The 16,242-nt window shown below is 41.3% G+C and overlaps 1 protein-coding gene across 2 annotated transcripts in view; it reads right to left on the reverse strand.

Annotated features, from left to right (window-relative positions):
- The window catches only part of LOC106575271 (gamma-aminobutyric acid receptor subunit gamma-3), a 47,861-nt gene that overhangs the window by 19,469 nt on the left and 12,150 nt on the right, over nucleotides 1-16,242 (reverse strand). For both annotated transcript variants that reach the window (XM_014151690.2, XM_014151691.2), the window contains exons 3-5: nucleotides 12,816-12,883; nucleotides 7,166-7,386; nucleotides 3,557-3,639 (exon numbers count right to left, since the gene is read on the reverse strand). In XM_014151690.2, the coding sequence (XP_014007165.1) occupies nucleotides 3,557-3,639; nucleotides 7,166-7,386; nucleotides 12,816-12,883 (372 nt within the window). The remainder of the gene's footprint in view (nucleotides 1-3,556; nucleotides 3,640-7,165; nucleotides 7,387-12,815; nucleotides 12,884-16,242) is intronic.

The raw sequence follows: 16,242 nt of genomic DNA on the forward strand, positions 1-16,242 counted from the left end.
TGTTAGAAATTTGTGGAGTGGTTGAAAAAGGAGTTTTAATGACTCCAACCTAAGTGTCTGTAAACTTCCGACTTCAACTGTATGAGGTATTTTTGTTCAGTGTAGAATAAGTCACCGCCCCGCACACACAAAGCAGCACAGTGCAATTATTTTAGTTATTTTCAATGTCATTAGCCACAAAAAAAACATTCCAGCTTTTCAACATACTTCTCCCAAGACCTATGCTTTTCATCAACAAACTCCTTAATCTTCCAATAAAAAGCCATGATCACATCAGAAAAGGAAAATCCACTTTTATTTATTGAACCTTTATTTAACTAGGCAAGTCAGTTAAGAACAAATTATTTTTTACAATGACGGCCTACCTCGGCCAAACTCTAACCCAGATGATGCTGGGCCAATTGTGCACCAACCTATGGGACTCCCAATCACGGCCGGTTGCGATACAGCCTCGAATCAAACCAGGGTCTGTAGTGACACCTCTAGCACTGACATGAAGTGTCTTAGACCGCTGCGCCACTCAGGAGCCCATTTTATGTTTACTCACAAATCCTCTTCAAACATTCCAGTCCAGATCCGCCTCGTGTTCAGTACTATGTCCGTGACATAGTGAAAGTACAATCCAATAACGAGGAGGCAGAAAGGCAAGTTTAGGCTATTTACTCCATGGTGCAGGCAATAAACATGAATGCCATGTCGGCAGGTGACTGAACTTTTACACCCACTGTATGGGGCGGGCACACTATATATGGGAGTGTCTGTGCGCGCTCCTTAACGTGCCCACAACAACATTACCCAATACACAACAGAAACCACATACTCTCCCGTCTCCATTAAGATGGTAGGAGTACACTGTAGGATTGACTCTTCACTGGTAAATGTCAGTTATTGACATATCCCACTCTGTACTGTAGGTTACACAGAAAGGAGCCATGGTAGACAGCCCAGCCAACCTCCTCTCTCCTCTGCACAGATAATAGCTTGGGTCAAAGCAAAGAGAATGTATAAGGGACAGATGTCTATTAATCCTTGTATAGCAGCCTATATGCACTGTGCTCTAGGTTTGGTCGTATATAAACTCTTCAATGGACAGAAATGACTAATCTCTTACCTGGGATTCTTTTTTTCTCATTAGATTGACTCACGATGCGCTTCCTGCTTAAAGGGATAGTTCACCCAAATTACAAAATGACATTGGTTTCCTTACCCTGTAAGCAGTATGTGGACAAGGTATGACATCAATCCATGCTTTGGTCTAGTTTCCCTGGCACTGTTTCCAAATGCTAACGTTTTAGCATTTGTGGCACAAAGCCCATTCAAGTCGTGGGCCCGATTTTAGAATTTTTCGCTAATAAGTGACTTTGTTGAGCTTCACAACACATTTGAGATACTTTGGGGATGATTTGGACGATGTGCGAACATTTGTAATATCGGTCCCATGACACAAATGCTATGAGAATTTGAATCAGTGCCAGGAAAGGTAAACCAAAGCACGGATTTGCTGTCATATCTAGGCTGCTTACAGGGTAAGGAAACCAATTATGTCATTTTGTAGTTTGGGTGAACTATCCCTTTAAAGATCTGAAAGATGAGAAAGTCCACATTGATTTAATAACCAAATAAAATGTTTTAGAGAAATCAGTGGAGGCTGCTGAGGGGAGGACTGCTCATAATAATGGCTGGAATGGAGCGAATGCAATGGCATCAAACACGTAGAGACCATGGGTTTGATGCCCTTCCATTTTTTACACTCCAGCCATTACCACGAGCCTGTACTCCCCAATTAAGATGCCACCAAACTCCTGTGAGTGAAATGTGTTATTTTACAGGGTCAGCCATAGCAGTACGGTGCCCTTGGAGCAAATGATGTGCCTCAAGGACACATTGGCAGATCGTTCACTTTGTCGGATCGGGTATTCAAACCAGCCACTTTCGATTGCTGGCCCAACGCTCTAACCGCCAGGCTACCTGCCGCCATTGTCGCCATGGGAGCACAACACGCCACATGTCCAATGTTCTTTTCCCTGGGGTAAGTGAAAATATCAAACAGCAAGGATGTGTCTGCCGGCTCTGCCACGCCAGTGGGTGGGTGGTGTGGAGGAATGGATAGAGTTTTCCCCTGTTTCCAAGTCAGAGATTAAGCCTATTCTCTATTGAGCATGCTTTTTAAACCAGGACTATGCTCAATCTGCGTCTGGGCAATCAGACCAAGATGTTGACTTACAACAACAACAAAAACATTCAAATCCATAATAATATGATAGGACTATTTTCTGAAGGTGACATTTTGAGGATGACTTACTGTATGGATGTACATAGAGTATATAGGCTGTGGATGGTGAAGCAATGGTGAAGCAATTGGAAGGGTGGGGAAATGGAGGAGGCATACGTACACTGGTGGGGGGTGATTTATTGTAGACTGAATAGAAGTAAGATCAAGGTCTTTATCTGGGAAACAGCTGGAAATCCATTAGCTTCAGTGTGCATGGCCTTCACATCCTGTTCCCACCAATCCTTTAATAAGGGTAGAAATTCAATGTTCTACTTCACTTAATAATAACGCTCTATGTTCACTTCCCATTCTGCCTGAGCTGAATTTTGTCCCATTTTATTGCAGGTGACGTGCTGTTGATGTGTTGTTAATGGACTGCCCAGAAAGCCTGGTCCTTTTCCATGTGGCTTTAAAGAATGGAAAAGAGGTACAGAGTAGCTTTGCGTCAAGCTTTCACATTGGTGACTCATACATTCTCATGAAAAGCTGCAGTCAATCTTTCAGGCTACAAACCTATATACCTTTAAGAGAATCTGCCCAACAAGCCTCCTACTCAAAACAGTTGTATGTGCATCGACCTCATACTGTGACAGAATGCAAACGGTATCATTTGGATCTAGTACATTGGACCTGTAGTGACCAATGGCGTTCATTGCAGGTACATCCGTCGTTTATATAAAAGCGAGTTGTAAGACTACAGTACGTGGGTGAGAAGAAAATGCCCGGGATAGTATGGTCTGGCTTTTGGTGTCTATTGTGTATCATACTGTGACTGTCTTGTGCGTATATAAGACGTTGATTGTTGTACAGTATATATTAGAGGTATGTGTGACAAGGGAGATGCACCTGTCCAGAGTTGATTATTAGGAAATGGAACTGTACTAATTTGCTCAATTTATGAAACAAACAACAATTTTGTCTGTCATTGTTTGTTGCCAATACCATTGCTGCCTAACCTTGCTGCACCCCCCCCCCCCCTTCCCTCTTCAAAAGGATCAGAATGGAACTAAGCTTTCAAGCTTTGTGTTACCCTAGATGATTTTCTTAAATTGTCTGTGGAGGCGTCAATTAATCAATCTATATGAAATACATTTCTTCTTCTCATGTATTTTTCATATATCTATATGAAATATGATGTTTTCCGATGTATTGTTCATATATTAAATATGTTACTTTCCCCCATACATTGTTCATAAATGCATATGATTTCTCCATATATTTCTTATGTTTATACAAAATATGACATGAATGGGTGACATTATTGCCTGGCCGTACAATACTCACAGCTAGAGAAGACCAGGGGACAGGAGTGCTCATCCATAGGGAAGTTGTGAAGCTGCAGCTGGCACTCTGCATTGATGGTCAACCTACAGCACGAGTCAGAGAAAGGCCGTGAGTGAGCATTGCCGTCGTTTCTCACATGCAGTTCACCTCTGCTCTGAGAGGGCAGTGCTACAACAACCACCACTGCGCTAAACACATACACCACTGGTGATGTGAACGTGTAATTTATTGATGAAGACAGCATAGGGTGTGAAATAAGGGAAGGCTGACTCTTGATGTTGTTCTTACATGCTGCACATGCTGAGAAAGAGACAGATAGCCATAATGCTGATTTTCGGCGGCTATGCTGTTTCCATTTTTTTTGTTAGTGTGAAAAGAATGAGCGATTGCGGGGATAACAAACTGGCACCTTGTTGCATGCCTGTGAGAGACCTAATGGGCCACCTATTATCCTGACATGACTGCCAGTGCCAAGGGGCTGTAGATTGCTGGTTGGCTGGCCGGCCGGTCGCCTCCGAGTGTGGTGAGCCTTTCAAATTGGTATTTTCCTTGAGTAACAAACTCCGACAGACTAGTTAAGAAAAATGAATGGATGAAGAAATGCTCTCGTCCCGGAGTTATGTAGGTCATCAGACCGAATTTCACCCTATTCGTCTTCTCTTTTTTTTCTCTCCTTCTCCTCTTCCTCTGTCTCCCTGATAAAATGCCACTCTTGTTTACGTTGGCTTGACTGAAGTTCACAGTGAAGAGGAATTAATGGGAGCTTAGATGGGAGCTTGATTCACTCCATTGTTTTAATCAGACCAGGATGCCACTCAAGAAGATTTATAGATCTGCTCAATGATAATGCTGATGAATAACGCTAACTGAATGCTTACTGAAAATGCTCATTAATAATGCAAACTAATATTGCTCACTGACAACGCTCAATTATAATGCTCAACAATAATCATCACCAGTAAATCAAATCACATTTTATTGGTCACGTACACATATTTGGCAGATGTTGTTGGGGGTGTAGGAACATAAGCATTTCGCTAACTCCAAAAGTGCAGTAATACCTAATAATTCACACAAATCAAAAAAATCGAAAGAAAGGAATTAAGAAATATAGAAATATTACAACGAGCAATGTCAGTGTCCGGAATATAAATATCTATGTATATGATGGTGTGTATAGACATTATGGGGATTATATGATGCTAACTAACAAATCTCAGTGATAATGTGCAATAATAATGCTCAGTGATAATGCGCAATAATAATGCTCAGTGATAATGCTCATACACTGTATAATGCTAAAAGACAATGCTCAAAGATAATACTAACCGATACAGCTTACTGAGAATGGCTGATAATGGCAGATCTTGTATGATTCCGCCATGTGGAGCCAGCCAGGTCAGTGCTGACAATAATTAACCTGCCCACACATTCTTTTCCTTTGTCCTGTGCTTTGCCTGTTGCCAAGGGAATGCCTTAGTCAGTGACGCAAACAGCAGGGTGATGTCTCTTTTCTCAGTGGAGGTGAGTCCACGGTTGAAAACGTTGCAAAAAAGGACTGAAAGGATGACATTTACGCCCTAAAACGCATGACCTCCCTGAGACAGTGTACTTCAGTGTGTAAAGTGAGTGTACCAAGTACAGTGAGGGAAAAAAGTATTTGATCCCCTGTTGATTTTGTACGTTTGCCCACTGACAAAGAAATGATCCTCCTATAATTTTAATGGTAGGTTTATTTGAACAGTGAGAGACAGAATAACAACAGAAAAATCCAGAAAAACGCATGTCAAAAATGTTATATTGATTTGCATTTTAATGAGGGAAATAAGTATTTGACCCCTCTGCAAAACATGACTTAGTAATTGGTGGCAAAACCCTTGTTGGCAATCACAGAGGTCAGACGTTTCTTGTAGTTGGCCACCAGGTTTGCACACATCTCAGGAGGGATTTTTTCCCACTCCTCTTTGCAGATCTTCTCCAAGTCATTAAGGTTTTGAGGCTGACGTTTGGCAACTCGAACCTTCAGCTCCCTCCACAGATTTTCTATGGGATTAAGGTCTGGAGACTGGCTAGGCCACTCCAGGACCTTAATGTGCTTCTTCTTGAGCCACTCCTTTGTTGCCTTGGCCGTGTGTTTTGGGTCATTGTCATCCACGACCCATTTTCAATGCCCTGGCTGAGGGAAGGAGGTTCTCACCCAAGATTTGACGGTACACGGCCCCATCCATCGTCCCTTTGATGCGGTGAAGTTGTCCTGTCCACTTAGCACAAAAACACCCCCAAAGCATAATGTTTCCACCTCCATGTTTGACAGTGGAGATGGTGTTCTTGGGGTCATAGGCAGCATTCCTCCTCCTCCAAACACAGCGCGTTGAATTAATGCCAAAGAGCTCCATTTTGGTCTCATCTGACCACAACACTTTCACCCAGTTGTCCTCTGAATCATTCAGATGTTCATTGGCAAACTTCAGACAGGCATGTATATGTGCTTTCTTGAGCAGTGGGACCTTGTGGGCGCTGCAGGATTTCAGTCCTTCACGGCGTCGTGTGTTACCAACTGTTTTCTTCGTGACTATGGTCCCAGCTGCCTTGAGATCATTGACAAGATCCTCCCGTGTAGTTCTGGGCTGATTCCTCACCGTTCTCATGATCATTGCAACTCCATGAGGTGAGATCTTGCATGGAGCCCCAGGCCGAGGGAGATTGACAGTTCTTTTGTGTTTCTTTCACTTGCAAATAATTGCACCAACTGTTGTCACCTTCTCACCAAGCTGCTTGGCGATGGTCTTGTAGCCCATTCCAGCCTTGTGTAGGTCTACAATCTTGTCCCTGACATACTTGGAGAGCTCTTTGGTCTTGGCCATGGTGGAGAGTTTGGAATCTGATTGATTGATTGCTTCTGTGGAGAGGTGTCTTTTATACAGGTAACAAACTGAGATTAGGAGCACTCCCTTTAAGAGTGTGCTCCTAATCTCAGCTCGTTACCTGTATATAAGACACCTGGGAGCCGAAATTTTTCTGATTGAGAGGGGGTCAAATACTTATTTCCCTCATTAAAATGCAAATCAATTTATAACATTTTTGACATGCGTTTTTTTCTGGATTTTTTTGTTGTTATTTTGTCTCTCACTGTTCAAATAAACCTACCATTAAAATTATAGACTGATCATTTCTTTGTCAGTGGGCAAACGTACAAAATCAGCAGGGTATCAAATACTTTTTTCCCTCACTGTATGCTAACCCACATAGTGGAGTAATGATGAAAGAGAAAAAACAATGTTTGTCTTATCGTGGAGTAGACAGATGTTTATTTTTGTGTATTGTTGTAGCAACAGTATGTGGCACAGACGTCAGTGTGTTTGTGGCACCTTCTTATACTGTGTTGAACTCTACCTGAGTTCTGAAGAAGTTAGAACATTCTAGATGTAATCTTCAGTACAAAGACAGGTAGTAATGACACTATTTTAATTTATATTGTCTTTTTCTTTCCTTTCAAGGGAAAACCCAATGTTTCCTACACTGTAAATTCTGAACTCAGATGGAACGATAGTTGGCTGTTCAAAACAACAATGTCTGTGATATCTGATAAAGAAAATCCACTTATTTTACCTCAGCGTGTATAATATCTTCCCATCGTTCCAGATACGCAGAAGCTGATTGGGCATCGTAATCCAATGAGAGTCTGCGTTCTTGGAGTTTCTGAAGATGGTGTCAGGGACCCAGATCATTCCCACCATGTTGCTGTTTAGAGTCAGGATCTTCATAGAGCTGTTGTATTGCAGACGGCTGTCGATCCACGTCTGTGCAAAAATGATGTCAATTTCGTATTCCTGTAACAAAACAGAAAAAAATGACCTTTAACCTACATATATTATTACATATTTTATAATACATTTTGGTCCCAACTCTGGAGAATAATTTTTTGTTTTGCAATCCACAGTCATGCAACATATTTTTTTTCATTGAGAGAAGCTGCACGTCGCTGTGTTGATGGTCTACCCGAACATAGAGACAGGACGAGACAAGACCTTTATTCTCTTAGACAAAACATACCATAAATGATTCTATGATAAGACAAGTATAAATTGCCTTAACATTTAAAAGTGCTAAAAAATAGAAGTATTTCTCTTTTCCTAATCCCTTATGTTGACGTCCCCCAGAAACCACATCTTGATTCTGACGGGTGACCTTTTGGAAACTTTTACAGGCACATGGGAGCTGACTTTAATACAGCACTAATTAGAGTGTGATGGGTGCAGCATGACTGTAGCTGTTACCATGACCTTAAGGAGTAAAAGGACAGTTGATCACACAATACGTCAGTCTAAAGAGTATATTACTCAAGCCTCCCAGACAATAGCCACTGTAATTTATAAGATCTGGTTTGGCTCAGTTGGTAGAGCGTAGCGCATAGCACAGGTTTAATGGGTTTGATTCCCGCTGGGGCAACCCTAAGAAAAATGTATGCATGCATGACTGCAAGTTGCTTTGGATAACAGCATCTGCTAAATGGCATACATTAATGTATGAGAAATAAAGTGAAATGGGTTTGATCAGATAAACTAGTATCACAGATAAGATACATCATTTACCTACTGATGGCTACATTTTGAATTAATAATGCTGATCTAACATTTTACAATGTTATTTCACCCATGAGTTTCTCACTAGCTAAGTTACGAAGATAAATGCGATATGAAATCAGTGATTAATCGCTAAGGAAATCTAAAAACCCAAAATACCAAGTATGCATTTATTCCGCTCTCTCCCCCTCTAACAGCTTTTGTGTAGTCCTGTAATACCCTTTAAATGTAAGATGAAGGTCAATAAACTTTGTATAAATATGAATAGATATTTTCCTCAGAGGCATCACAATTAGTTTCACTTCAGTAAATTAATTACAACCTTAAGACTGCAATGACATTTCATAGTCTTGAAAGAATTGTTAAAACAAGAAGATTACTTGATTCCTAAACCATTGTTAGACCTGGCTTCCTTACATCATAAGGGTGTGTACAGTACACTACTATGTCATCCGACAGTAATTCAGGGTATCTTTTATATGTTTTATTTATTTAACCTTTATGTTCACAGCGAAGTCGCACTGAGATGCAGGTCTCTTTTACAAGGGTTAGTGCTATCCGGAATCCTTGGGACGTCCCTGCCCTAAACCCTAACCTTAACCCCTAGCATTACCCTAACCCTTACCTTAACCATTTTACATTTCAACTTGAAAGTGGTGATGTCAGAGTTGGACGTCCCAAGGATCCCAGTACAAAACGCACACATTAGGGAAGAGCTAATCAATCCAGGCATGTGCACTCATCACTCAACGTGAGTAGCCTAGGTCTCTAATTAAGGTCTTAACATGCCTGTAGGGGACTACATTTTCCAAATTCAGTCTACCCTGGAGTCTATTCCATCTCTACACTAAATGTAAGGAATTTAGAAAAAGCCTTGTTATCTACCTCAGATGAGGGCCATAAGCAGCTGGATATGAATGGGAGATGATTGCTACTGTTAAAATCATCACGCTGGCGATAATATTTGGTTCTAAAATACACGCTGTGCTCAAACAGCTTATCAATGTAGGGATGGAAAAAACCACATCCTCTTTACTCGTTCTGTGTCATTAACTATTATGGAAATCATTACGAAAGCTCACACCCACGCTTTTAATGACTGACGCTACAGGACGAGAAAAAGGCAAAGCAACAGTCTTACCGCCGTGAACGTGAGTTCAAATTAAACACGTAAAAAAATAGGTAACTTATGTATGTACCTTGGCCTCTGTCGGTCATTACAAGGCTAAGAATTACTCCCGGAGCGCAACGTCCAGGCAAACACTAAGCACCCCTCATGAATTTAAAGTCCAACGGCAGGCACTAAAATGAGCACGTCAAATGCGACATTATGAAAGGTCAAGTGAGGAAAAAAAAGATGCTCGGAGGAATTACAGCATTACAGTACAATGCTACGACCTGGAAACCACAATATCAACCCGTTAGAAGTACTCACAGTCTTGTGTATGATTCATTACACTGGCTTCCACACACATTTCTTTTCCACATTGTTTATTTAGCCTGGTCCCAGATCTGTTTGTGATCTTGCCATCTCCATTGCTGTCATTGTCAAGCCAAACTTTTTTTTGTTGCAAATGTATTCTTTTATTTTTTTAGAAAGGCTCACAGTGAGGGACCAAAAGGTCAGTCTTGTGTAAAAGGTTGGCCAACAATGGGCAGCTTGCTTGTAGAGAGCTTTGAAATGTTTGCATGTTGTGTATGGCTGGCTGTGGCTTCTGTTACGGGTAGCCCCGTTGCCTTGGACACAGAGTGAGCCTCCCAGATATAGCCTAAAAATAGCAATTCCTTTCACAGAAAATTGTGAAGATGTCCCTTCAAACAAAATGTGTCAATAATTCAGTGAGTACATCAAGTAACCAGTGTCATTAAACGAGGGTAATTGTGGTTGAAATCTACAATCCAGAAACTCAATGTGTGGATACTTGGAGATTCTGTGAAAACAATTGTTGAAAACAAGACAATGAAAACATTTTGAAATGTCTCACATTTTTCTTTTCTGATATATACTGTACTATAGTAATGGTATTGGGTTAGTCCAAGGGAGTCACTGCATTCCTGTGTTGGCTAACAACAACAAAATTATTGTATATTTTTTTACTCTAATTGTAACTGTAAATCCTAGCTGACTGCTGTCAAACTGTATGAGTATGGATATTGGATAGCAAAGCTAATGGAATCCAACACACAAAATATTTCCTATGCTTATTGCTCTATGACGACAGAAGTATGATGACACCAATTATTAGAAAGGAGAGATACGATCTGGGCCTGTAGCCTTCATATAGTCCCATATAATCCTATAGCGATCTATTGGAATCTGGAGGAGGGTAGACAAAGTCTAAAGTTCATACTAGCACACCGCATAGAATGCACACCAAATTATGAATATTAGCTGTTAAAAGCATTGGACCAGAAACTGAAAGGTTGCTGGTTCGAATCCTGAAGCCGACTAGGTGAAAAATCTGTCGATGTGCCCGTGAGCAAGGCACCTAACCCTTATGCTACTGCAAATCCCTCTGGATTAGAGCGTCTGCTAAATGACTAAAATGTACATGTAAGTGGTATAGTATGGATATTGAGACAGATGTCATGATGCAATCCCTTAGAGATCTATCAGAAACTGAAGGTTAGACAGACTGCTCAATAGGATGAGTTCTCTGTTGGTCGAGTAAACACTACCCACTGATCTACTGTTGTTCCCCTGAGACCTGGTGTCACATCTTAGATGCACTCCATTTTAAACATGGTGTCGTCAAACATCTCTCTTCCTCTCTGTGGGGTGGCTCCTCACCAGTTAACATTATGTAACCCGTTGTTATCTAGGTTAGACGTTTTGGCAGACTCTTATCAGTCTATTTTCATTCTGAGGAGAGCAAACAATCAGACAGGTTCTGAAGAACTTATTTTTGTCTTTATTGGCGCTAATCCTGTGGAACATAAAAATAACCATGCCCTGTAGAAGAATATTGATTCCTCATATTAACACAATCTGTTTTCACTCAGCAAAAATGCACCAAAATAACATCATAGATCCATCATTTTTCAATGGCACCACATGAAGCACTGTAGCGTTGTGAGATCTCATGGAGAGAGAGTCATTATCTTTAACTGATGGACTGTAGGCCGAGATTACTGTGGCATAGTGTCCTCTTTTGGTCGGTTAATTCGACGTGCTATCTTTCCCGAATAGCACCAGCAACTATGACCACTGCGCTCTGAGTTAATGGTACTTAATCAGACATGCTCCCATCACACTCTGTCCTAGATTAATATCTGCTTCAGTGACGTTGACTCATCCGAGCACTCAGTCCCGTCGGTGTAAATAAACCCTAACCACTCCCCGATGGCAAAGAATACTCTCCTTCTCTTTGGATTGCTAACAATGCCGATGGAACATCAGGTCTGCGTGACTACATACTAGGCTTATACTGTAGATATGGCTTAAACAGAAACAATTATAGTAGAGTACATACCATGAACATAGAAAATCATGTCTGAGTGAGTAGCCTTCATTGACAATTTAAACCCAATATATATTATTGTACATTATCAATATGGACAGTTCCAAATTATATCAAATACTATGTCCATAGAACATCATGCCTGGGTAAGTCCATTGACTGCTAACCCTACTGTATATGAAGATGTAACAATTAGGGTAGATGATCAATATGGACGCCCTGTTCCATACAACCCATCGACTTGACCTGCTGATTCGTCTTCCAGAAACAGAGTTCTGATGATCTAAATACGTTAAATGGACATTCAAGGCATCGGAGATCAGTTCACAGGGTGATGCTCTGGGTGCACTGAAGTGTGACGGGGATTCGCAGCTAAACCGAGCTGAAGAAATCGGTTGTTTTTCTTTTCTTCCTGCCTTTGTAATGTTGCCAGGACAAACAGTTACAGGGGCGAGGCTAAGGGAGGGTGTCGGATGCTCCTATAGGCTATCGTAGTCTAGCCAAAGTCACATCGTGGTGGAGATCTGTGTGACTCACTAATCACTGTGTATCTGAAATAATTAGGTAAAAATCCAAGGTGGGGTGAACATCAGTAGCTGTTGATTCTAAACAAAAATGGCCGTATGCCCTGAATGAACTTCACAACAATAGAAAATAACAGCACACTACACTACCCAAGACCAGCTTAAAGTTGATTACAAAACATAGGGACATTACATATAGGATCGATTTAAGTAAATAAGCAACGAGGCTTAAGCACCCTGATGTATATCATGAATAACACACTAAGGGTTGTTCTTACTACAATGGGAGCTAGAGTTGTATTACATCATCATACAGTATGCATTCAATATTCGTTACGCTATCACTACTAAGCATTTGAGCCATGTACATTTGAGTCATTTTACATGTGAGTCATTTACATACAGAGCATACCGATACAGTTACTACGGTATAACAGTTGTCTGAGCACTGTGACCACAGGCTCTATTTCTCATTCCTTCACCCACACATCCCACTTCACCACCAGATACAACTGCTTTCCTCTGCAGCCCAGCTCACAGGGGATATGAAGGATGATGGAAAGTGCATCTTGCCTTTACTCTCTTGGCCCACTGTTGGCCTTTTTTTCAAGCGGCACAGAAAAACTAAGTAATCAAATTATGTTCATGATAAGCAGGAGAGACAGAGAGAGAGAGAGAAATATTCACTTACCATGTCTATTGATGATACAGGTCCGATGCTATTGACGTATATGTCGACGTCGATAAGCGTTGGTTTAACTGTAAAAGACAGAAGGAGAAATCACTGTAAAAGCACATTTTAACACTAAGCAAGTGCAGTAGCACTGCCAAGCCTAGGGTGCCATGTCGAGAGTGTTTGAAAGGACATGCCTACATATCTGTCGTTTGACTCTGGTCGTCTTTCAACCACGTCTGAGGGAGGAAAACACCTGAGTCATATTGATTTTGGGGGTGAACTATCACTTATCGTAAGTGATGCTTATACGAGAAGTGGTTCACCAGTTTCATTCCAGGCAGTCACCTTTCACTTGAGACGTAGGGAACTGTTTTCCACACGGCTCAAATCTGTTGAATAACATGCCATACACGAATCCAACCCTACATTTCACAATTCAATTTAAAGCCTGTTCTCTATACCTAATCTTACAAGGCGTCGCTGTAATGAGCAGTTCACGCTTATGTGGCTAAGTGCACCTCTGTCATTGCACATTAGCCTCTTTCATAGGCTTTGGCAACTGCGGCAATTAACTGTTGAGGTGGTGCAGTACACTCACATCAGACTATGACAGAAAGATACGCACAAATACCTATTTTAATTGCGACAGGGTGTAATGGAGGAATAGATATATGAGAGTTTTGCAGAATTCAGACGCAAGAAAATAGCAGAGTACATCTTGTCTTTTTTTTAAATGTGTCTTTTTATGTATTTATTGTTTACTTCAGTTTATTTAGCAAATACTTTTAAAAACATTTCACTCTAAGGTTGTATTCACCTGTTGTATTCGGCGCATGTGACGAATACAATTTGATTTGACAAGACATTATTAAGTTCCACTTTAGCCACTATCATCAAATAACAATGTACATGTATGGCAGCAACTTTTTTTGAAGTCACTGGTAAAGTACTTTCCTGGGGTTCCTGGGCACCCCTGGGTGCACGTTTAGTTTTTTTGCCCTAGCACTATACAGCTGATTCAAATAACCAACTCATCATCATGCTTTGAATCAATTGTGCAGTGCTAGAGCAAAAACCAAAACATGCACCCAGGAGGGACCCCAGGACCGAGTTAGGGAACCCCTGCTTTAAATGAAGTATAATGGCGCTATTGGAGTATTATTCAAAGTAGTAGTACAGTAGTTTTACTGTCAAATTCAATATAATCATGACATTTGGGAAGGTGAATGCACTGCCCATACAAATCCTCTGTTGAGTTTCCCCATATGTTTAATCTGCGCTGCTTTGACTTGAGTTTGTTCACTTACTGTTATCTGTGATTGATTTATTCGCGCCAAGGCCGGCCCTCCCTCCCTCCCCTTCCTGATCAAGCAAGCATGATTACAACTCCCCATCTGCAGAGTAAAATGCCCCCATGAGGGTTTTAATGGAGGAGCAGCTTTTACACCCAGTTAGCCTGTCAATGTGATGAGAAATCCATTTGCCCTAGTCAGCCCCGCCGGTCTCATTCACCATGACCGCTCAATTCTCCTAGTTTAATTCCCCATACATTGTATTAAAATGTTTTCTGTTGCCTTTGCATTGCTGTTGTCTGGTCTGATCTTTTCTGAGCTGGTGTCATATGTATCAAGTGTCTCGGGTAGGAGTTCTGATTTAGGATCAGTTTTGACTGTTAGATTACATTGAATATGATTCCATGGACAGTGGGATCCTGATCCTAGATCAGCACCCTTATTTTGAGATGGTAATAAGCTATATGACAGGCTCTCCAGTGTCTTTGTAGCACATGGGGATGTGTGAAACATACTACTCAGTCTGAAGCGTCACCACTTGCGCTGCTGAATCATTAACTGTTCGGTGCCGCCATTTGGTAAGACAATTCGGGAGGGTGGTCACGTGTGCTAACAAAGCAGATGTCCTGGGTTCGAGCCTTGGTGAGCCGCGTGACAGACGTTATACCTTGTCCAAGGTCTGCGTCTCTAGCCCAGTAAATGAGCACAATACCCCCAGTAAAGCCACTCTCGTCAGCCTCCAGTTGCTTTCTTCCCCTCTATCTCCTGTCAGCCAGAATTGTGACAAGCTAATTTCATCTTTCACAACAACAATCCAAACACAAACATCTTCAGATGAGATCAATGGGCGCCGGGTGATATCTGTCATCTGTCTTAGGAGTCGTGTTAAGTGTCTGTATCCCAAATGGCACCCTATTTCCCATATTGGGCTCTGGTTAACAGTAGTGCACTATAAAGGGAACAGGGTGCCATATGGGATGCAGTGAGGGTTAGATCGAGCCTTGCTGCACTCTGTCTTCTACTTCACTCTGCCAGACAGACAGAGGTCATTAAAAGCGAGGTGGTAGACAGAAATGACCTAGTGTGTTCTGGGAGTTTGGGGACAGAGTATATTAAAACAGGAAGTGAGACATCTCAGGTGGCTGTGTCCCTGGTCTCAGCTGCATCCTGAAACTAATATCCTCTACTTGTCCTTATCAAAAGAGAGACTAGGGGGGAAAGCCAGAGAGAGCTGTAGTTAATAACTACAAAGCATTTATTGGTGACAGTATTGCTGTACAATTAAAGTACATTTGAAAATGTTAATGAGACCCAATTCAATCAATCACACATAGTGGAAAATAAATTCTATGGGTATAAACATAACTACAGAAGGACAGGTGTAGTTTTTGTGTTAATTTGTGTTAATTTGCTGAGAAATACATATAGAATCCATACAGGATCTCTGAGACCTGATTTGTGGTGTGTTGGTTTTGTCACAATTAACACTGGCTGCATTTACACAGGCAGACCAATTCTTGTTGTTTTTCCACTAATTGGTCTTTTGGCCAATCATATCAGATCTTTTTCAGAGCTGATTTGATTGGTCTGTTTGGGCTGCCTGTCAAAACGCAGCCTCTGACTAACATTTTGAGTGAACCTGCAATGTGTTTTCTCCTGTATCTGCAATTGATTGAATTAGGGACCCAAGTCCACATCATCTCAACATAATTTCATGTTGCCTCTAACCATTGAATTGATTTTCATCTGCTCCCCATGTCTTGTTAGGGTCCCTAACAAGACTTATTAGGCAATTTTCTTGAAAAGTAGACATAGACTGGGGACACCATGTTTTGGGACATGCATTTCGATCTAATCTCACCAATTACGCACCAAATAGCATGAGTATATGGGGCTGCTTTGGGAGGAGAAAACAACAGCAAATTAATCTGTTGCTGGGTTCCAATGTTTGTGAATGCCCCGGCAAAATTGCTGAGCGTCCCTTTAACGATAGCACAGGGAATGGGTTAATAGCTTATTAATCCACCAGGCCCTGCTTTACTGGCGCTGAGACCTGAGACCCACACTAACAGTATTAAGTTCAGCAGAATGGGAGGGGGCATATGGCTATAGTTCATTATATGAGAGAGACTTTGAACATGTATTGTGCA

The sequence above is a fragment of the Salmo salar genome, chromosome ssa17 (genome assembly GCF_905237065.1).
Source record: "Salmo salar chromosome ssa17, Ssal_v3.1, whole genome shotgun sequence".
NCBI classification, from domain to species: domain Eukaryota; kingdom Metazoa; phylum Chordata; class Actinopteri; order Salmoniformes; family Salmonidae; genus Salmo; species Salmo salar.